The sequence below is a fragment of the Cyprinus carpio genome, unplaced genomic scaffold (assembly GCF_018340385.1).
Source record: "Cyprinus carpio isolate SPL01 unplaced genomic scaffold, ASM1834038v1 S000006479, whole genome shotgun sequence".
In the NCBI taxonomy this organism is placed as follows: Eukaryota; Metazoa; Chordata; class Actinopteri; order Cypriniformes; family Cyprinidae; genus Cyprinus; species Cyprinus carpio.
Genome location: NW_024879154.1, coordinates 514,893 through 533,670, shown reverse-complemented (window position 1 = coordinate 533,670; position 18,778 = coordinate 514,893). Strand labels below are relative to the sequence as shown.

At 38.2% G+C, this 18,778-nt stretch overlaps 1 protein-coding gene across 2 annotated transcripts; it reads right to left on the bottom strand.

Moving 5' to 3' along the window:
- Nucleotides 1-5,855: 5,855 nt before the first annotated feature.
- Nucleotides 5,856-18,529, bottom strand: LOC109066805 (opioid growth factor receptor-like). 2 transcript variants are annotated; one of them, XM_042754210.1, is made up of 7 exons: nt 18,247-18,529; nt 16,545-16,613; nt 15,879-15,960; nt 15,694-15,772; nt 15,508-15,574; nt 15,251-15,399; nt 5,856-7,584 (listed from the first exon to the last, which is right to left on the bottom strand). In XM_042754210.1, the coding sequence occupies exons 1-7, from the start codon at nt 18,349-18,351 to the stop codon at nt 6,624-6,626; spliced, it is 1,512 nt and encodes a 503-aa protein (XP_042610144.1). In that variant the 5' UTR covers nt 18,352-18,529; the 3' UTR covers nt 5,856-6,623. The 2 variants fall into 2 exon arrangements, with proteins under 2 accessions (XP_042610144.1, XP_042610145.1); XM_042754211.1 differs by lacking the exon at nt 18,247-18,529 and adding an exon at nt 17,666-18,051.
- Between the last annotated feature and the right edge of the window lie 249 nt (nt 18,530-18,778).

Genomic DNA, 18,778 nt, shown 5'->3' with positions numbered 1-18,778 from the left:
CTCCGTTTTTGGAACCGAAAGTTGAGGTTATCCGCTTACTTACTCTTAAACATACCCAGGTATGTCACATAACCTGCTTTCTGGAATATCTTATAATATCTTATAGCGTCCATTAAGGTTTTCATAAAAACAACAACAGCATGCTGTGTCAATTAGGTATTTTTATTTTATTTAATGACATGTGAAATTGTAATTGGAACAGGGAACACTTCCCATAAAATCTGATGTACTTGCTTCATTATTAGAAGAATGGCATCTATGCTAATATTAGTCTGTTTCTCTCTTGTTCAGATGGTGGACCAGCACCTAGAGAGGACCTCTACAGCCCCAAAAGTCAGCAGAGACAAGGACAACTAGATGATGCAATAGCATTTACTAACTACAGAGAAATTCTCTGCTTTGTGACCGGAAGCCCTTTGGTGCAGCCACCGAAGCATACAAAGAGTTGTTCCGACTGTCTGAACACAGCAGAATGCTCGGTGTAAATTCTCAGAGCCCTGACAGGGCAGAGAAGGTTCAACTCCTGGTCCTCTACCGAAGGAGGAAGCGAAGAGAGAGTGATAACCTGTGCTCTAAATGGGGTGTAAAGCAAGTCAAGTCACCTTTATTTGTATAGCGCCTAATACAATACTGATTGTGTCACAGCAGCTTTACAGTGTCAAACAGAAAAATAGTTTGTCAATAATTTGTCAATAAAGAAGACAATAACAAAGAGTCATTTTTCTAGATAGTCAGTTCATTGATGATTCAGTGATGTCATCATCCAGTTCAGCTCTCTTCCAATAGTATCTGTGCAACCAGTCAAGCGTCCCCAATTAAGCAAGCCAAAGGCAACAGTGGCAAGAAACCAAAACTCCATCGGTGACAGAAATATAGAAAAAAAAAAAACCTTGGGAGAAACCAGGCTCAGTTGGGGGGCTAGTTCTCCTCTGGCCAGACGAAACCACCATGGCATGGTTTAATTCCAGGATGCAACACAGTGCAGAGGTTCCCATGGTCTTGTGCTGATGATTGTCGAGCTGATGAGGTCTTCACAGGGCAACTGTCTCTGGGGATTATCTATATGACTTGGTCTCCACTGTAGAGGTCGTCTTTAGGTGCTGATTCACCATCTGTTCTGGATACAGATTGGATCCTTATGGTTATGGTGACCTCGGAATAAGAATGAAAGAGACTAATATTAGCGTAGATGCCATTCTTCTTATGATGTAGTGAGTACATCAGATGTTATGGGAAGTGTTCCCTGTTCCGGCTGACCTAATTAATGCAGCCTAACAATCCTTTAACGGATTTGAATTAGAACAGTATCGCATAGGAATGCGATAGTGTATTATGTGTATGCCAGGTTAAAGAGATGGGTCTTTAATCTAGATTTAAAATGACAGAAAGTATCTGTCTCCCAAACAATGCTAGATAAATTTTTCCAGAGTTTGGGTGCTAAATAGGAAAAGGATCTGCTGCCTACAGTTGATTTTGATATTCTAGGTACTATCCAATGGCCACAGTTTTGAGATCATAGCGGACGTGAAGGACTATAATGCGATATGAGCTCACTTAAGTATTGAGGAGCTAAACCATTCAGGGCTATATAAGTAATTAGCAAGATTTTTAAATGTATTCATTGTTCAATAGGGAGCCAGTGCAGAGTTGACAGAATCGGGCTAATTTGGTCCTAGTTCCTGGTTCTAGTAAGAACTCTAGCTAGCTGCTGCATTTTGGACCAGCTGGAATTTATTTAAGCATGCAGAACAACCACCCAATAAAGCATTACAATAATATAACCTTGAGGTCATGAACACATGAATTAACGTTTCTGCATTTGACATTGAGAGCATAGGTCGTAATTTAGATATATTTTTAAGATGGAAAAATGTGGTTTTACAAATGCTAGAAACATTGTTTTTCAAAGGAAAGATTGCTATCAAATAGCACTAAGGCTGGTTTCTCCAGAGCCGGGTCACTAGAAGGATCTTGTGTTGTGTTCCCTGATTTGCCTGATTACCTGGGGAATCAGAGCAATCAGGGGAAAAGCTTACAGGAGGAGATTGGGCCAGTCGTGGGCCAGTCCATGTCCTTTGAAAAGTAAGTTGGGCAATGAAAGTTGTCTTTTGAGGCAAAGAGGTCAATCTCTGCCTTGCCAAAGATCTCCCAGATTCTTAGAACCATTCAAAACTCCTCAGAACCAACTCCTCAGAGGAATGGATGCTGCTCCGAGACACCATGTCTGCACCTTGGTTCACTATGCCCAGCACATGCACATGCATGCACCCTCAGAGAGAGCAAGTTGAGATGTGCCCATTCCAAGAGGCATTTTACCATCTCATAGAGGTGCTTCGAGGTGAGCCTGCCTTAGCGATTTATATAAGATACCACTGTTATACTGTCTGAATGGACCAGTACGTGGTGTCCCTTCAGGTCTGGTAAGAGGGTCTGAAGGCTGATGTGTAGCTGTCCTTCCATGTCCAACCAGGAGCCGAAGGTCAGTCTGCCCTCACACAGAGCTTCTCCAACCTGTGTTGGATGTATCTGTCGAGACAACCTTTCTTCTGTGAATAATTCATATGCTCACAACCCGCTCGAGCCACTGGGGGTCTCTCCAAGGAACTAGAGCTGCTATGCAGACCTGGTCCACCTTTACTCGAAGGACTCTATGACACCACACATGGGGTGGAACTTGCGGTTTCAGCCAGTACTGCAGGGGACTCATGCGAAGCAGGTCCAACTGTAGCACCGGCGATGTGGAGGAAATGAGGCCTAGCATCTTTTGAAAAGTTTTGAGAGGGTGAGAGGCTCCAATTTTGAAGGAGGCTGCAAGCTGCTGTATGGTCAGTGCACGTTCTGAAGCGACCATCACCGTCAACTGGGCTGAGTCGAAGACAGTGAGCTCTTGGCAAAATTGACCCTGAGTCCCAGGCACTCAAAGTGGCTGAGGAGGAGGGATCTGTGAGATAGTATCTCGGCCTCTGAATAGGCTAAGATGAGCCAGTCATTGAAGTAGTTCAGAATGCTGACCCCCACCTGTCTTTTTTGGGGAAGAGGAAGTAACAGCTGTAGAAGCCTGACTCACTCTCAGCTTGCGGAACCATCTCTACAGATCCTTTTGCTATTAATTCACCTCAGCGAGCAGGACGTCCTTGCTCTGCACTAAGGTGGGAACCACGCTGCTGAAGTGAGGGGGTCTCCAAGCGAACTGAAGAGAATAACCTCTGTCTTTGATCCCCGAAACCAAATCTGACCGCGTGCAAGGGGTTGGGCTGGTTCGTGTGGTGGGTCGCCAAGAGGGGACTTGATATTTGCCTTGACTCGTGATAAGTGAAAGAGGAAATTTGCTCTCTTTTTGAGAATGTTTATGTTTTATTTTGCCTGCTATAACAGCGGATGGTTGTGTGAGCGCTTTTTGAACGGGCCCAGCATTCACAACAGTATTTACAACAAACACACTGCCGTCAACACCAGGAACTGAACGGGGTGCTTGAAGGCATAACAGGTCAGGTCCGGACTCGTCCATGCAGTGGAGGAGTTTGGCCTGAAAGACCTGGAGTAAGGCCATAGAGTAAACCCCAAGGCCAGCTGGCCAGCAGAGGAGTAGGCACGTCCAACAAGAGCTGAAGTAGTCTTACACGGCTTGGACGGGTGGGAGACCTTAGCCTTCCATCCGATGGCAGCGGGCGGGCAGAGGTGGGCGGCTACTGACTCTTCCAGCAGAGGCAGCTTCTTGTAGCCCTTCTCTTCAGCACCGTCCACAGAGGTGAGGGTGGATGAAGCGGATGTACAGAGGCGAGCCGATTAGGGAATGTACCAAAATTTTGTAAGTTCATCATGGACCTCCGGGAAGAATGGAGTGGCTCGCTAACAAAGGGCCTTGCGGCGCCCCGGCAGGAACCATTCATCCAGACGACTGCGAAACCCAGCTCCTCAACCGCTTTAGAGAGGACACAGAAAAGCTTGGTGACCATCTCTGTTTTGGCATCGCTGGGATCCATAGATGGCAAAGGGATGGGGTCGACCATCGTGCTGAGTCCCTCTGGCCTGCTGTTTTTTCCTCACAGGCTCCAGGAAGGAATAAAATGGGAAAATCTCTGAAAATAAAGCAATCCGAGTGAGCAGAGAGGTGAGACTCATGTTCTCACAATGAGAACACTCCATCTCGGTGAGAGCGGCATCTGCATGGGACTTACCCAGACAGGAAACACACTCTGAGTGGCTGTCGTCAGGGAAGACCTGCATGAGGCGCAATGAGTCTTGGGGCTTCAACAACCGAGAGCAAGGCAATCCTGGTTGAATGTCCACTTCTGAAGCCAGACTTTGTTCTGTGTGAGAAAGGCAGAGACTTAGTTGAATACAACTCATTCAAGTGTTTTTGCAGTGAATGGAAGAAGGGATACTAGTCTGTAGTTTTCTAAAAGTGCTGGTTTCATAAGTACTGGGGTTATCCAAGCCTGTTTAAATGCTGGGGGAGAGACACCAGTGTGAAGGGATGTGTTAAGGATGTGTGCGTGAGTGCAGGTACAACTGAGGAAGAAATTGCTTGAAGGAGATGAGATGAAACAGGATCAAGTGGACAAGTAGTAGGATGCTTGGAAAGGATGAGTTTGGAGACTTTGGCCTCAGAGAGTGGAGAGAAGGATGTGAGCGAGTTTATGTTTTCTGGTAAGATGTGTTTAACAGTGTGTGTTGTGGAGAATTGTGCACTGATGGTTGTAATTTTATTAATGAAGAATGTGGCAAAGTCATCAGCTGTTAGAGTTGAAGGACAGGGAGGAGGAGGACAAAGGAGGAAGGAAAATGTTTTAAAAAGCATGTGAGCGATAGACAAATTAAAGCGGTGAAAGCAGAAGGTGTGGTACAGGCTGACCTGGAAGATAGAGGGCAGACTGTATCTAAACAAGAAGTACCACTGTTAGCATCAAGGGAAGAGAACTGTTTAGGAGTAGGAAGTGAAGATAAAACCAAAGTAGATAGTTGAGAGGGTGAGAGTGAGCATAAATAAATATATATATATATATATATATATATATATATATATATATATATATATATATATCATGTGTACATCCCTGCATAAATCTGATTGACTTTAATACAACTGTACTAATGTACTTGAAGTGTGCTAATGCAATAGGAAAATACAAGTGTATCGGCAGATACTCAATATTCAATGACTCAGATCAGATCAGGGGCACACAAAACCTAATAGGGACATTCCTAATGTCTAGATGAGGCATTTTGTATATTCTTTTGTCTAGGCTCCTCATAGCACAGGTCACTTTTTGTGTGTGTGTGTGTAACTCACTAATGATGCTTTAGTTTGTATAAAAGTGATTCAAACCCAGGGGCCTCCAGCCTCCTGTAAGTCCTGCCCTGTATTATACCATATATGGAAAAAATATATTCATAAACCACATATTAATAGAATAGTATATCATGGTATATTCAAAAGGTACTTTGAAGAATTTAATGATAATCATATGTATGATTATTTTTTATTTTTTTTTAATTTAGAGTGACATATTACTTACATTAACTTTTGGCATAACACAGTACTGACAGTTTCTACATTCCTCTAAGTATCCAAGTAATTTATCTTATACATAGAAATGTTGGCAGGCAAAGAAATATTATTTTGTAGTGGCTCCGGAAACATGAAATCATTATTTCAATGAGAGATGGTGAGCATTAGGAAAACCGTCCAATGTCCTTCACATTCACTGCCATGCTGTTCCTTTTTCTGCATGAGCTAAAAACACTTAATCCAATTACCATTGTGTCTCCCTTTCGTCTTAAACTGTTTGATCTCAGGAGGTTTGACAGATTTAAAACACTATGAAATTGAAAAAGGATTAAAGACAAATTGACAGAACATACACATTTCCTTTATTCCCTTAAGTTTTTCTGCTTTTATTCCTGAACTGCAGCAATTGAGCAAAATTAAAGTACACTTTAATTATTGTTTTATTCTAAAACAACAGAAACAATAAACCTTTATTCATAGCTGACAAAGTTTTTTTTTATTCTAGAATACTTCATGAAGTGTTAATTTATGGTACTGTGGGGGGAAAAAAATTATAAATTGGAGGATACTGCATGTGCTGCACATTGAAAGAATCACTAAGGGATTAATTTATACAACTTCTGATCACAGAGCTTATTTAGTTATTAATGCTTCTATAGTTTATATGAATGCAACTGTAAAATTAACATTTTTGAACTTTTTAAATTTCCATTACTTAATAAAAGACAAGCTCAAAAATGAGTTAAGGGACAGCATCAGCAAAAATACAGTATATCTGCTGAAAAACAGTATCCTAACTATTTATTTACTCTGGAAATATTTGTATCAATAGTTGGTTCTTATTAGTTGAATGTACATTCTTCTTTCAGAGTATCAGTTTGAACAAAACAAAATGCTTGGAAAAACTGTAAATATGAAAGTATGGACAAATAAACATTCAAACTAGAAAAAAAAAACAGCTATAACAAAACATTTGGCCCCTTCAAAACTGAACCAACATAGAAAACGTGTTTGAATTAATTCCTTATTAAAAAAAAAAAAATCAGTTCATATCTCATCTTGTAATAAGTTCATAAAGTGTCCATTTTCAGTGCTTTTTCATGTTTAGGAATCATTCATGGGCGAGGTATGAACTCATGTCCACAATGTCCATCGGTTCTTCATTCTCCGATCCATTTGACTGGTTGCAGTTCATTCCATTCTTCTCATGGTTCTCTGATTGGACGCTCGTCATCATCAAGTCAGGCCTGGTGTTGGTCTCAGACTGTGTTGGTGAATTGTGTTTAGGGCTGTCAGTCACTGTCCTGTCTTCACTTGTACCTGAGGCAGTTCCTTCATGTTCCTCCTGGGATTCAGCAGGACTGTCAATCCCTTCCCGAGTCTCGTCACAGTCTGCTGATCCTGCTCTAAAACCAGCTACATGTTCCCAGTTTGAGATCTCCAGTGCTTCTTCAGGTTTTAGGATGACTTGTTGGCCTTCAACACTGCTTGGTTCATCACTGACAGTGTCTCCGTTGTTAACACTGGTGCCATTATTGAGAGGTAATTCTACGGAAGCAGTGTCTGGATTGGGCTCCTGATCTTCTGACAAGCCCTCAGAATGTTTTTCGGAGTCGACTCTCATTACAGAGTCATTGTCGGCCTGCTTCTTTGCATCTATAAGATCAACAACTGGCTTGCTATGTTTTAGCTCACTTGCGGCTTCTTCGTCCTTGTTTTTGTATCGTGAATGACCTTCGTCCTGCGCTGCGCTCTCTCCGCTGCCAGCTGAAGAGTTCTGCCGCTTCTCCGACTTCTTCTTGAAGCGTTTCTGGATTTTTCTGGGGCACCACACAAACTTGTCTTTGGGTTCAAAGTGCTGGAAGGCTAAGCGCACCAGCTTCCTGCGCTCACGCTTGTCCCGCACGGCAAACAGGAAATAGTCAAGCACGCTGCGTTTAACGCTGCTGAGGGTCTTTCTGATGAGGGTCTCCTCCAGGAAGAAGCGCACCAGAGGGGCTTGGAAATGCTCAAAACCAAGCTCTCCCAGGCTCTTGAGTATCCTTGTGATACGGAGATTATTGTGCATGTTTCTGAAAGAAAATATGAAATTATTTTTAGTGACGTGTGAGAAAGACCGTCTGGAAATATAGAAACAATCAAAAGGTTTCGATACATCCTAATTCATCCTAATAAGCCCACTTGTCTTTTTGAAATGTAGTTATTACTATTTCTTTTCTAGTAAATGCCCATTATTAGGGCTCAAGTCCAAAGGGGCGAAGAGCCCTATTGTTTTCCTTAGGATTATTTGTTATTATTTAGGGGCCAAGCACTGAAGGTGCGTAGGCACCTATTGAAATCGTTGGCGTTATTGTTGTTGTTTTGCAGCCCATAGAACCACTTGCGGGAAAGTTGTGAAATTTGGCACACTGATAGAGGACAGTATCAACATTAATCATAGCAAATTTGAAGTCTCTAACCCAAACTCTCTAGTGCCACCACTTGTCCAAAATGTAAAAAAAAAATCTGCTAATAAGTTGAACCGTAATGCGCAGAAGGAAAATTATTTTTTCCTCTGAATCGTTGGCTCATGCAGAGTCGAATGGAATTTTTTGCTATTTTCAATTGCTCTACTTTCCCATTTTCACGAAAATGGGCTCAGATCATCTTCAGACAATGCCGGAAAAAAGTTATGGAATTCAAGTTGATTCATCCAACCGTTCTTGAATACCACGTGAAATTCTACGAAAAGCTCTCAACAATGCTTGTGAGGCTATAACTCCTTAACGCTTTGGCGTATTGAGACCAAACTTGGTGTGTGTTATAACAAGCATGACCTGAGACTACCTGCAGTTGTTCGATGCAGCACCACCCAGTGGTCAGGAGATATGAAAAATGCATATTTTTGCTTATAACTTCTGAATGGTTTAGCCAAAAATCACAAAACTCTTTAGATTCGGTGGGTCATGTCAAGTCGAATGATATCCAATTTTCCCGTGTTAGCCATTTTAGGCTTCGACCATTTTGAATTATGTTCTAAAATGCTGTATTTTTTGAACGCATTATCGCATCGTTATGAAAATAATTACAAAAATCTTCGGCTCCATGCCCTGATGCTACTCAAAAAAAATTGGGGGCAGCGCCACCTTGTGATCAAAAGTTATAATGAAATATCTAAAAAATGCTAATAACTTTTGAATAAATTAGACTATTGAAATGAACATCGATACCAATTCTGCCAAAATTGGCCATACTTCCTGTCCGCCATTTTGATTAATGTTGAAAACCTACTTTTTCGAACTCCTCCTAGACCGTTAGTCCGATTTTCACCAAATTTGACTCGGATCATCTTCAGACCAAGCTGTGTTAATATACGAAACAGTTTTCGTTTAGCGCATCAACGAATTTGTTCGTAAGATGCCAAAATACATCTGAGGCTGTATCTCTGCAAAGCTTTGACATATTTGCACCAAACTTTGTATATGCCATTGTCCCCTCACACTGACCATGCCACATCAATTTGGTATTTTTACTCGATTTGCTTCAAACTTCATCAGAATAATGACAAAATATGGCCGTTGTAAAACTGTTGAGGGGATATTGATATCTAATATATTGTTGCCATGGCAACCTGTCAAACTTGAATAATCTTTTCTGGTGATTCTGAGGCAGCAGATACATGCTCAAAATTTCATGAAACTCAAAACACATATCAGTATTAATGATAGATAGACACTGGCAAAAGCTCACAAAAGGGCATGGAAGAGGCACTCTATAGTGCCACCTTTTGTTAAAACTTGGGGGGGGGGGGGGGTTAGTTTTGGCTACAGACACCAGTCTCAGTACATAAATTGTTCTTATCAAGACGGACAACTTTCTAATTCACAGTCATCAGCTACGACCAACAGGAAGTCGGCTATTTTGGTTTGAATATGGATTTTTGGAAAAATATGGCTGTGAATTAATCCATACTACTCTTGCAAAAAATATACAATTAACACCAAACTTTGTCAACATGATGCAAAAATACTGAAGATTCTAAATTGTGAACGGATTTTGGATATGTTTAACAGTGTTGCCATGGCAATAAGTAACAAAAAATATTGCAGTAATTTCCTTATCTTTAAAGTTCATTATCCTAACACTTCAAAAAAATTCACATATGCAGAACAAGTCATTCTTATAAAAACATGGTTAGTTTCAAAAATGTATCATGCTCAGGGGCCACAAAAAAATTAAAACTATCACTCTTTATATGTGTCAGGTGAAGACTTTGATACCAAGGATGACCACCAGATGTAGCCATAGGTTCAAAAATATTTTAACCATAATCCTGATCAGCTAATTATCTGTGCATCAAAATGAAAAATAATGCATAGCATCAGTTGAAATGTATTGTGCTGTGTCAGTATACTTTTTAGTCATTATTGTAGAAATGATTATAGAGCATTAAAATCAGTTTTAAAAAATCTTCAAAGGAAAAATCATTACAACTTTTTATATATCCTAAACTCTCTCACTGACAGGATAAGAAATCTTTTAAGTCTGACTCTTCACTGCTCAGTTCAATTAATTAGAAACATTTGCATAAAATAAGTTAATATGCATTTTACTGGTAATAAAGTTTTATATAATTAGTTCACAAATGCTAATAGATCATTAATATATATATATATATATATATATATATATATATATATATATATATATATTATATATATATATATATATATATATATATATATATATTAAATGGTTATAGATCATAAAAAAAGTGTTGGCAAAAATTTACAACAAGGTCTCTTTGGTTAACATTAGTTAATGCTTTAACCAGCATGATCTAACGATGAACTATATTTTTAGTTCATTTATTAATCTTTTTCAATGATAATTAATACTGATACTAAAAATATTCATGTTTGTGTAGTTGAAGTACATAAACTAATGTTAAGATACAACTTAAATTTTTAATAATGTATTAATAGATAATCAGTACTTTTTGTTGTTGTTTTTTTCATTACAGCTTAAGAAATCTTTTAGACCTTATCCATTTCTGTCAGTTTTAGGGATAAAAAAAATCCTAAAAAATCCTTATTTGTGCTGCAAATAATAATTTCAAACTCATTTGATACTGACCTATGACATCCTGTGACATGACATTTATATGAATTTACATAATCTCATGGATGTAACAGTTTAGATCACAGATGAAGACTAAGCTGTAATGCAAGCAGAACTATTTCACAAATGCTTATAGGTCAATAAAATCATTACAAAACACTTATAAATCATTAAAGGATTTGGTAACACTTTAAAATAATGTCTCATTTGTTAACATTAGTAAATGCATTGGTAACACTATAATAGCTGGCTTGCTTAGTTGGGGACACTTCTTTTACAGCGATATTGTTGACTTGATTGCAAATGATTGCACAGATACTATTTAAACTGAACTGAGCTGCATGATGACATCACTGAATTCAACGATGAACTGCCTTTAACTGTCATTTTGCATTATTATTATTAACACACTGTTTTCCTAATTAATGTTGTTCAGCTGCTTTACACATTCTGTTTTGTTTAAAGTGCTATATAAATAAAGGTGACTTAATAACTGCACTCTATGAATCATTAGCTAAGCATTAGTAAACAGTCAGTTCATCCTTATAAAGCCTTGTCCCAACATTAATAGTCATTAGTAAGCAGTTTATAAATACAGCTGTAAATGCCTTGCTCTTGGTTTATAAGCATATCTATTACAAAGGACATTAAAGGCTCAGTTATCTTCCTAAGAAAAATAAATAGATAAAAATAAAAAATAAACAAACACAACACAGAGGGATACAGAACTCAGAAATATTTATTTCAAGATCCAATAAAAGGAAACTGTACACTTCATTATATATATATATATATATATATATATATATATATATATATATATATATATATATATATATATATATATATATATATATATATATATAATATTGCATAGGTTTATTTTTCATTTTTTTATCCAGTGTACAGCTGTACAGTTTCATTTTTTGCATCTTGAAAAAATATTTCTCTATTCTGTATCCCTCTGTGTTGTGTTTAACTTTTCTGATTGGAAGATGAATGATCCTTTAAATCTCCTTTGTAAATGCTTTGCAAGGTATAAATAGTCCTCACTTTAAATAAGCTCACAAAAATAGATGGCTGGCAACTACTAAATGTTTTATAACCTGACTTAATCATGAATTACAGCAGGAACATGTGTCAGTAAAGCAGTTATTAACACACTAAGCAACTATTATCATGTGTCTAAATAATAAGATTTATATATTTTCATTCTTATGAACCACTGACAACTCCTAAATAACTGGTTTGTAAATAACAAAATAATTTAGAGATGATAAATTGAACATTAAAAAAGTATGAAAATACAATGATTGAACATAATATATATGCTCAAGAACAAATCATTTACAGCTGTATTTATGAACTGCTTACTAATGTCTATTAAAGGGGGTGCTATTATGCTTTTTCACTTTTTCAACTTTAGTTAGTTTGTAATGTTGTTGTTTCAGCATAAAAAAGATCTGCAAAGTTACAAAGCTCAAAGTCCAATTCAAAAGGAGACATTTTATTTAACAAAAATCACTTTTCAAAAACCAGAAAACGAACAACTTGTTTGGACTACAATGAATATTTTCTGGTATTTGTGATATCAAAAATAGATGAATGGGACGAGACTTGGTTGAGCTGCACTAGAAAAGGCAACAAGTGTGATATATATGTAATTGACCATGAAGGCTGGATGAAAAAAAACTCTATTCAGGAGTGCAGAATTATTAGGCATGTTTTCCTTTACTGATAAAATGAGCCAAAAAAGAGGTTTAACTCAGACTGAAAAATCTAAAATGATTAAATCCCCATGAGAAATATTCAAAACTAGTGGAAACAGAAATTGCAGACATGACCAATGGACAGCAAAATGCTTACTGGGTCAGCGGGGTCAGAAAAAAAAACGGTGGAGAAAAAAAGACAAACGTTAACTGCAAAAGAATAAAGAATTAAAGTGAAGATTTAGGTGTGAAACCATCAGGAAGCATTTAGTCTCCAGCACCACCATTTTCCAGAACTGCAACTTTCCTGGAGTCTCCAGAATTACAAGGTGTCAGGTTCTGAGAGACTTTGCTTGGGTTAAAAAAAAAAAAAAAATTTACCTTCTCTTATTTAGAATAACATGAAGTATTGTGAAATACTGTATATTAAGACTTTATATATATATATATATATATATATATATATACACATACATATATATATATATATAGGATTAACTAACATTATTACATGCTATATAATTATTGTTCATGTTAATTAATATAGTTAATGTTAATAACTGAAATCTTATTGTAAAGTGTTACTTAAGTTTTATATATTGTTCTGTGTGTGTGTCTTTCACAGTCTTGATGGTTTGGATTAATCCTTTAATTGCCGTATCCCTTAAAACCAGACTGCCAGAGGGTTACTGTAAATGCATGGTGGTGTTTGCACTGATGGCTTGAGCCCGCCATCGCTGCTTGCAGCTATATTTGTCTTTTCACTTAACTGTTATTTTTTAGATTAATTTAAAAAAAATTAAAAATTAAAATTAGAAAAAAAAAAAAAAATCATCATCGCAAAGCATAAACAAGCACGATTATATTCAATTTTTTTTTTATGTTATTACCAAAATAAATGAAAATAATGAAACTGTAATACATCTTTTCAAGTGTCTCTTCAAAAAACATTAGAACATATACTAAAAGAAAAATATTATATTTTCTCCTATTTTCATAGGGGATCTAGCTATATGAAAATATATAGCTATATAAATGAAATAAGGAATCATTTATCGATTTAAGCATTACAGTTTTTCAAACTAATTATATTAAACTCAGTAAATGTTTTAAGTGTACCATGGTTGTATAAATTTACAACAAAGCTAAACTATGAGACCGAAAAAGGTTGTCTTGTCCTCTAGTGGACAACATCAGTTTTTCAGGCCTCGTCTGTCCTTCACATGGATAAAAATGGTTTAGCATTTAAAATGGTTGTACTTATGAACTGTTCTGTCTGAATGTCCTGTTTTTCATGTGTTTTGTGAAGTTTGGACATTGGACAATCACTCAATATTTTATTTTATTAATTATTAATTAATTAATTCTAAAACATTTTGTCATAAATGTCTCAAGATTTTACATTTTGTGCAAATTGGAAAAACAGCAAAAAAAAAAAAAAAAAGAAAAAAACAATGGTGCATCTTGGGGCACTGAATTCAGATGAAAAAACTTTTTATTAGCAAAAAAATAAAAAAAATAAATAAATAACTCATTATAGCGCCACTTTGCAGCCAATTTTCACCAAATTTAGTCGCATGACCTCACTTAGTTACATATATGCTAAATTTCATAACGTCATGTACAATGTTATTATCTGCCGAAATGTGCTTTTCTGTTGATTTGTACGAGTGATTTGTCATGGCTTTGTTAGCCATTGTCCAGGGTGCAAATCAAATGTAATATTCCTTGATCAAACCGTCATGACAGGTGTTTGGTTGTAATGCCCTTGTCTATACTTGAGATCTGGGGTGTCACTAGAGCACGAACCCGTCAAATATTACATCCTTGTGTGTCAATGGAATATACCCACCTGAGAATATTTCAACAATCAAGTCACATGTTTACTCTCAGCTGTTTAGAACCAGCAATATCAAATTCACAAAATAATCACATTCACATTTTGATCTAATTTGTTAAAGGGTTTGCTTGTAGCAGTTTCTCACACTGCAATAGTAAAAGGCATGTTTTATAAAAAAAAATAAAAACAAGTAAAGAAAAGGAGCACTTGATGAGGTGGGTATTTAGGAAACAGAACTGGCTTCTATTGTTTGTCAAGCAATGACCCTGCTCTTTACTGTGAGTGCAGCTTGTATATCCATGACCAAAACGGTCTTAAAAGAAAGCCCATTTTTTATTTTTATTTTTTTCTGTGACCCAGTACTGGTGAAGGGACTTACAGCACTTTTCCAGTGCATGGTACTGCACGCTACGGTTCACTTTTGGGGGGGTTTCCACTGGGTACAGTGCCTGGTACTTTTTTTAGTATCACCTCGGGTGAGGTTCCAAGTGAACCGTACCGTTACCAAAACATGACGTGTAAGCTCTGCTGATCACGGATTGGCCGCAGAGAATCGTCACTACCTGCATCACTGAACTTGCTACACAAACACAAAAGAACCACTAGATTTAAATCAGCACAGTCAGCGAAGGATGGAACGCAACTGTTTTGAATGAGCACATCTTTTTTAACAACCAAAAAGTTTTGTTGTCTGCTGAGGAAGTACAAACGTTCCTCTCGCTGATAGCAGAGGAGTGGATCCAGCGAGAGCTTGATGGGGCGACGCGGAATGAAAACTATTTTCTTTAGGAGTCATGGCAGTAGAGGCGGCACGACTATAACGAAATCTGAATAATCCCGCCCACTCTAAAGCGATACTAAATTGCAGCGGAAACGCAAACTGTGCAGAGCCGAGCCATACCGTACTGAGCTGTGCCGAGCCGTACCACGCAGTGGAAAAGCCCCATTACTGAATGCCTGAAAAAATAATGTTGATTTCTTCTGTACATGTGAAGAACAATAAACATTTGAAGGAAAACCTAACATGCATGTTTTGATACATGTTTCATGATTAATAACTCCAAAAGACAGAACTCACGTGTACCTCACCTCTCTAGATTGGCGAATCGCTCCCTCCAGTTCTCGGCGCGCTTCACCTCCCCGCTTTCTCTGCTGAGCAGCTGTATGCCGTAGAAACCAAGCATGAGCTCGTAGGAATCCAGAAGACGGCTCTTAGCTTCATCGCTCTCCCTGAAGGCCTGCGGACAACAGCACAAGAGCGAGCTTCAGCACCGTGCACAGTCCCAGACGCATCAAGAGCACAGTTTAGAGTCTCTGAAACAGAGTTTGGGCTCTTTATGACTTACTTGGATTTCCTTCTTGGTGAGCTCTGCAGCCATGTAGTTGACCCCTGGCTCTCGCAGAGGAAACAACCTACAAACAATACAACTAAGTTCCCAAAGCATTTGTTTAACAGAACCTAGTAAAAATGAGACTTTGACAGATGCGGTCACAAACAAATCAGCATGAGGATACGAGTGATGGTTTTTTACCACTGAATGTAGGAGTGAACTCTCTCCAGCCTCTTGTAATCTGTTTTCCACTCGGTGTGAAATGTCTCAATCGACACATCTAAAGAACAAAAAAACATGACAAACAAGATAAAAGCTCGAAAGAAGTGCAATACACCTCAACTTAGGCACTTGTTACCGAAGCTCAAGAGAAAGTACAGACATACCATCAGGTGATGATTTCATTTCATTGAGATAGAATTTTAAATTAGTCATTCTTTCTTCTGGACATTCCTCTTCATTGATGTTCTGTAGATGTAAAAGATCATCACATCAGCACGTCAGGAGTGCACTTTTTAGTTAAAGGGATACTCCACCCCAAAATGAAACACAATTTGAGATATTTTGGATGAAAACTGGGAGGCCTGTGACTGTCCCATAGACTGCCAAGTAAAATACACTGTCAAGGTCCAGGAAAGTATGAAAGACATCGTCAGAATAGTCCATCTGCCATCAGTGATTCAACCGTAACTTTATGAAGCAACGAGAATACTTTTTGTACATGAAGAAAATAAAAACAACAACTTTATTCAACAATTCCTTTGTCAGCAGTCTCCTCTGTGTCTCTTCATATCACCGTATGCTGCGTGTGCTCTTCTGTATCAGCCGCGCCACAAGGATGCGCTGTTTTCTTTCAAAGCAAAGCTAAATACACGCAGAAACAGTGCATCCTTGTGGACCTTGACAGTGTAAATTAAATCTCTTAAATTGTGTTCCGAAGACAAACAAAGCTTTTACGGGTTTGGAACGACACGGGGGTAAGTGATTAATGACAAAATGTTCATTTTGGGGTGGAGTATACCTTTAATTGTAGGAGAATGGCAAACTCTTACTGGATATCCGTGTCTGTAGTTCTGCATGTCCTTGGCGGCTCTGAGGTTTCTTGAGGAAGAGTTGGACCACTGCAAAGAACCAAGGGCCAAACATTAGTTTCAACTTCCTGCTTTAATTGGCTGCATCCAAATTCCCAAACTATTCATGCTTTTTCATTCAACTATTTATGCTTTTTGATACACAACAGAGCTATTTATTTAAGTTTAGCTGTAGATTGATGTGAATGCACTGAAGCACAAGACTGCAGCAGGTCAGGGTAAGACCTCCACAATCATTCACAATCACAAAATCTCAACACTTTTGATGAAAGACTACTTATTTTAATTTAGTCATTCCATTCCATATCAACATTTAAATTAAATTAAAATTAAATTAAATGTATGCATTTAGCAGACACTTTTATCCAAAGCGACTTACAGTGCATTCAGGCTATCAATTTTTACCTATCATGTGAGATTTACCTATCAAACATTTGTGAGATTTATTCAGTAAAAACTGTTTTATGGTTAATTGATCTAATTTTGTGTTTCTGGAAAATAGTGATCTATGACATTTTATACTGTTGAATATCAATTTTTTTTGTGTTGATATGTTAATGAGGGTTTTTATATTTGTGGAGTAAAAAGTTCAAATTAGACCCTTAAGGTAAGATGAGAAAGGGCACTGAAGGACCCTAGTGGTGTGTTGTTGCATGTTTCAGACATCTTCACTTTCATAAACTGAGAGATCAAAATTCCCTTGATGTTTTGACATATAAGAGGTCATTGCAGTATAAAAGCATCCTGTAAGTTTCTCATTAGTCTAAAAACAGCTTATATGAAAGTCAATCTGCCAAAACAACAGCTTGTGGAATGTGCCTACTCTAGACCAGGACACGCGGATCGGACAACATTCTGGTCAGAAGCACTTTACACTTGTTTTTTCAATGTGTATATGGTCAAGATCCGGATACAGCTCTCATGTTAATGCGAAGCGTAAATGCAGCCATTATTCTTGCACATGCTGACTTGTATCTACATTCTAAATGTTACATTTGTAAAGGAAAGCCACATTGTTCTTCCCCATCTTATCCTATATGTAAAACATTGGAAAAGGAAATATTGTGATGTATCAAATTTACATCGCTTTAAGGCTCAAATTCGATGGCAATGAGCCAAAAGACTGTAGGCCGTGTTCGATATAACAGAATGTTCCGATTCAAAGCTGAGAGTCACGGGTCCGGTCTAAAAATCCCATGCACTTGGCATCATGCTTAATGTTAGGGTCGGAGTCATGAGAAAATGCTGTAAAAGACTGATGCAGACTGAAGGTGTTTCAAACAACTTATCATCTGTGGCCGTGGCTTAATGTGATGTCCAGCAGATAATGTGAAGATCGGCTAGTACGAGTGACGCACTTCCGGTCAACAGAGCTGATATTAAATAACTAGCTAACGTGCTATTCTATCAAACACGATCAAATATTAGAAGTAAACCAACTGCAAAAAATAACCCCTCAAAGGGATTTATTTATACACTTCCCTCCTCGAGCAGCGCGTGGAGTTATAACGTTAGCGACCGTCCGTCTCGTACACAAATACAAATAAAATGAACCGCAAGGCGCATTAAAGGCGACTGGTCCAAGATCAAAGCGCACGATTTGTATGAAACAAAAAATACCAGAGTGCAGTAGTTCACAGAGTACTGAGAGAGAATGACATACGAATGCGGGCCGTGTTTTCTTGCTGCGGCCGGTGTTTTCCAGCTCGTCCCCGTCGCTCTCCGTGTCCCAGGTGGAGTCATAATCACACACCAGATCGTCGTCCATCCCTGAAGATCATATGAAGGATGATTAATGTGATCAATAACCTGGAGTTGGATAAGAATCCGCACAGCTCCATTGGATGTGCGGTTGTCCCAGGCAGCAGCTCACTGATGTCAGTGCACTCCTCTCATTCATCCCTCCCTCCCTCGCCAGTGGAGTCTGATCAGACCTCTACCATCCCCAGAGACACTCTCTGTGCCCTATACTATGGTGCCCGTAAGGTGACATGGTCGGTTCACTTAGTTTTGTCATGATCACAACATAATAACTCGTGGGAACGTGATATTATGTCGTGGCCACGAGATCATTTTGTCGAGGTAAAGACATCCTTATGTTGTGGCCTCGAGATGCTATGTTGAGGAAATGCATAAACAAACCTGCGTGACCATAGCAACCCGGGATTATCAAAAATAGATAAAACATTTTTATT

Coding starts and splice junctions, on each gene's coding strand:
- LOC109066805 (XM_042754210.1), bottom strand. CDS start 18,351: ATGGACGACGATCTGGTGTGTGATTATGACTCCACCTGGGACACGGAG. Junction 15,575..15,693: donor GTTCACTCCTACATTCAGTG/GTAAAAAACCAT, acceptor TATTGTTTGTAG/GTTGTTTCCTCTGCGAGAGC. Junction 15,400..15,507: donor TCACCAAGAAGGAAATCCAA/GTAAGTCATAAA, acceptor TGTTGTCCGCAG/GCCTTCAGGGAGAGCGATGA.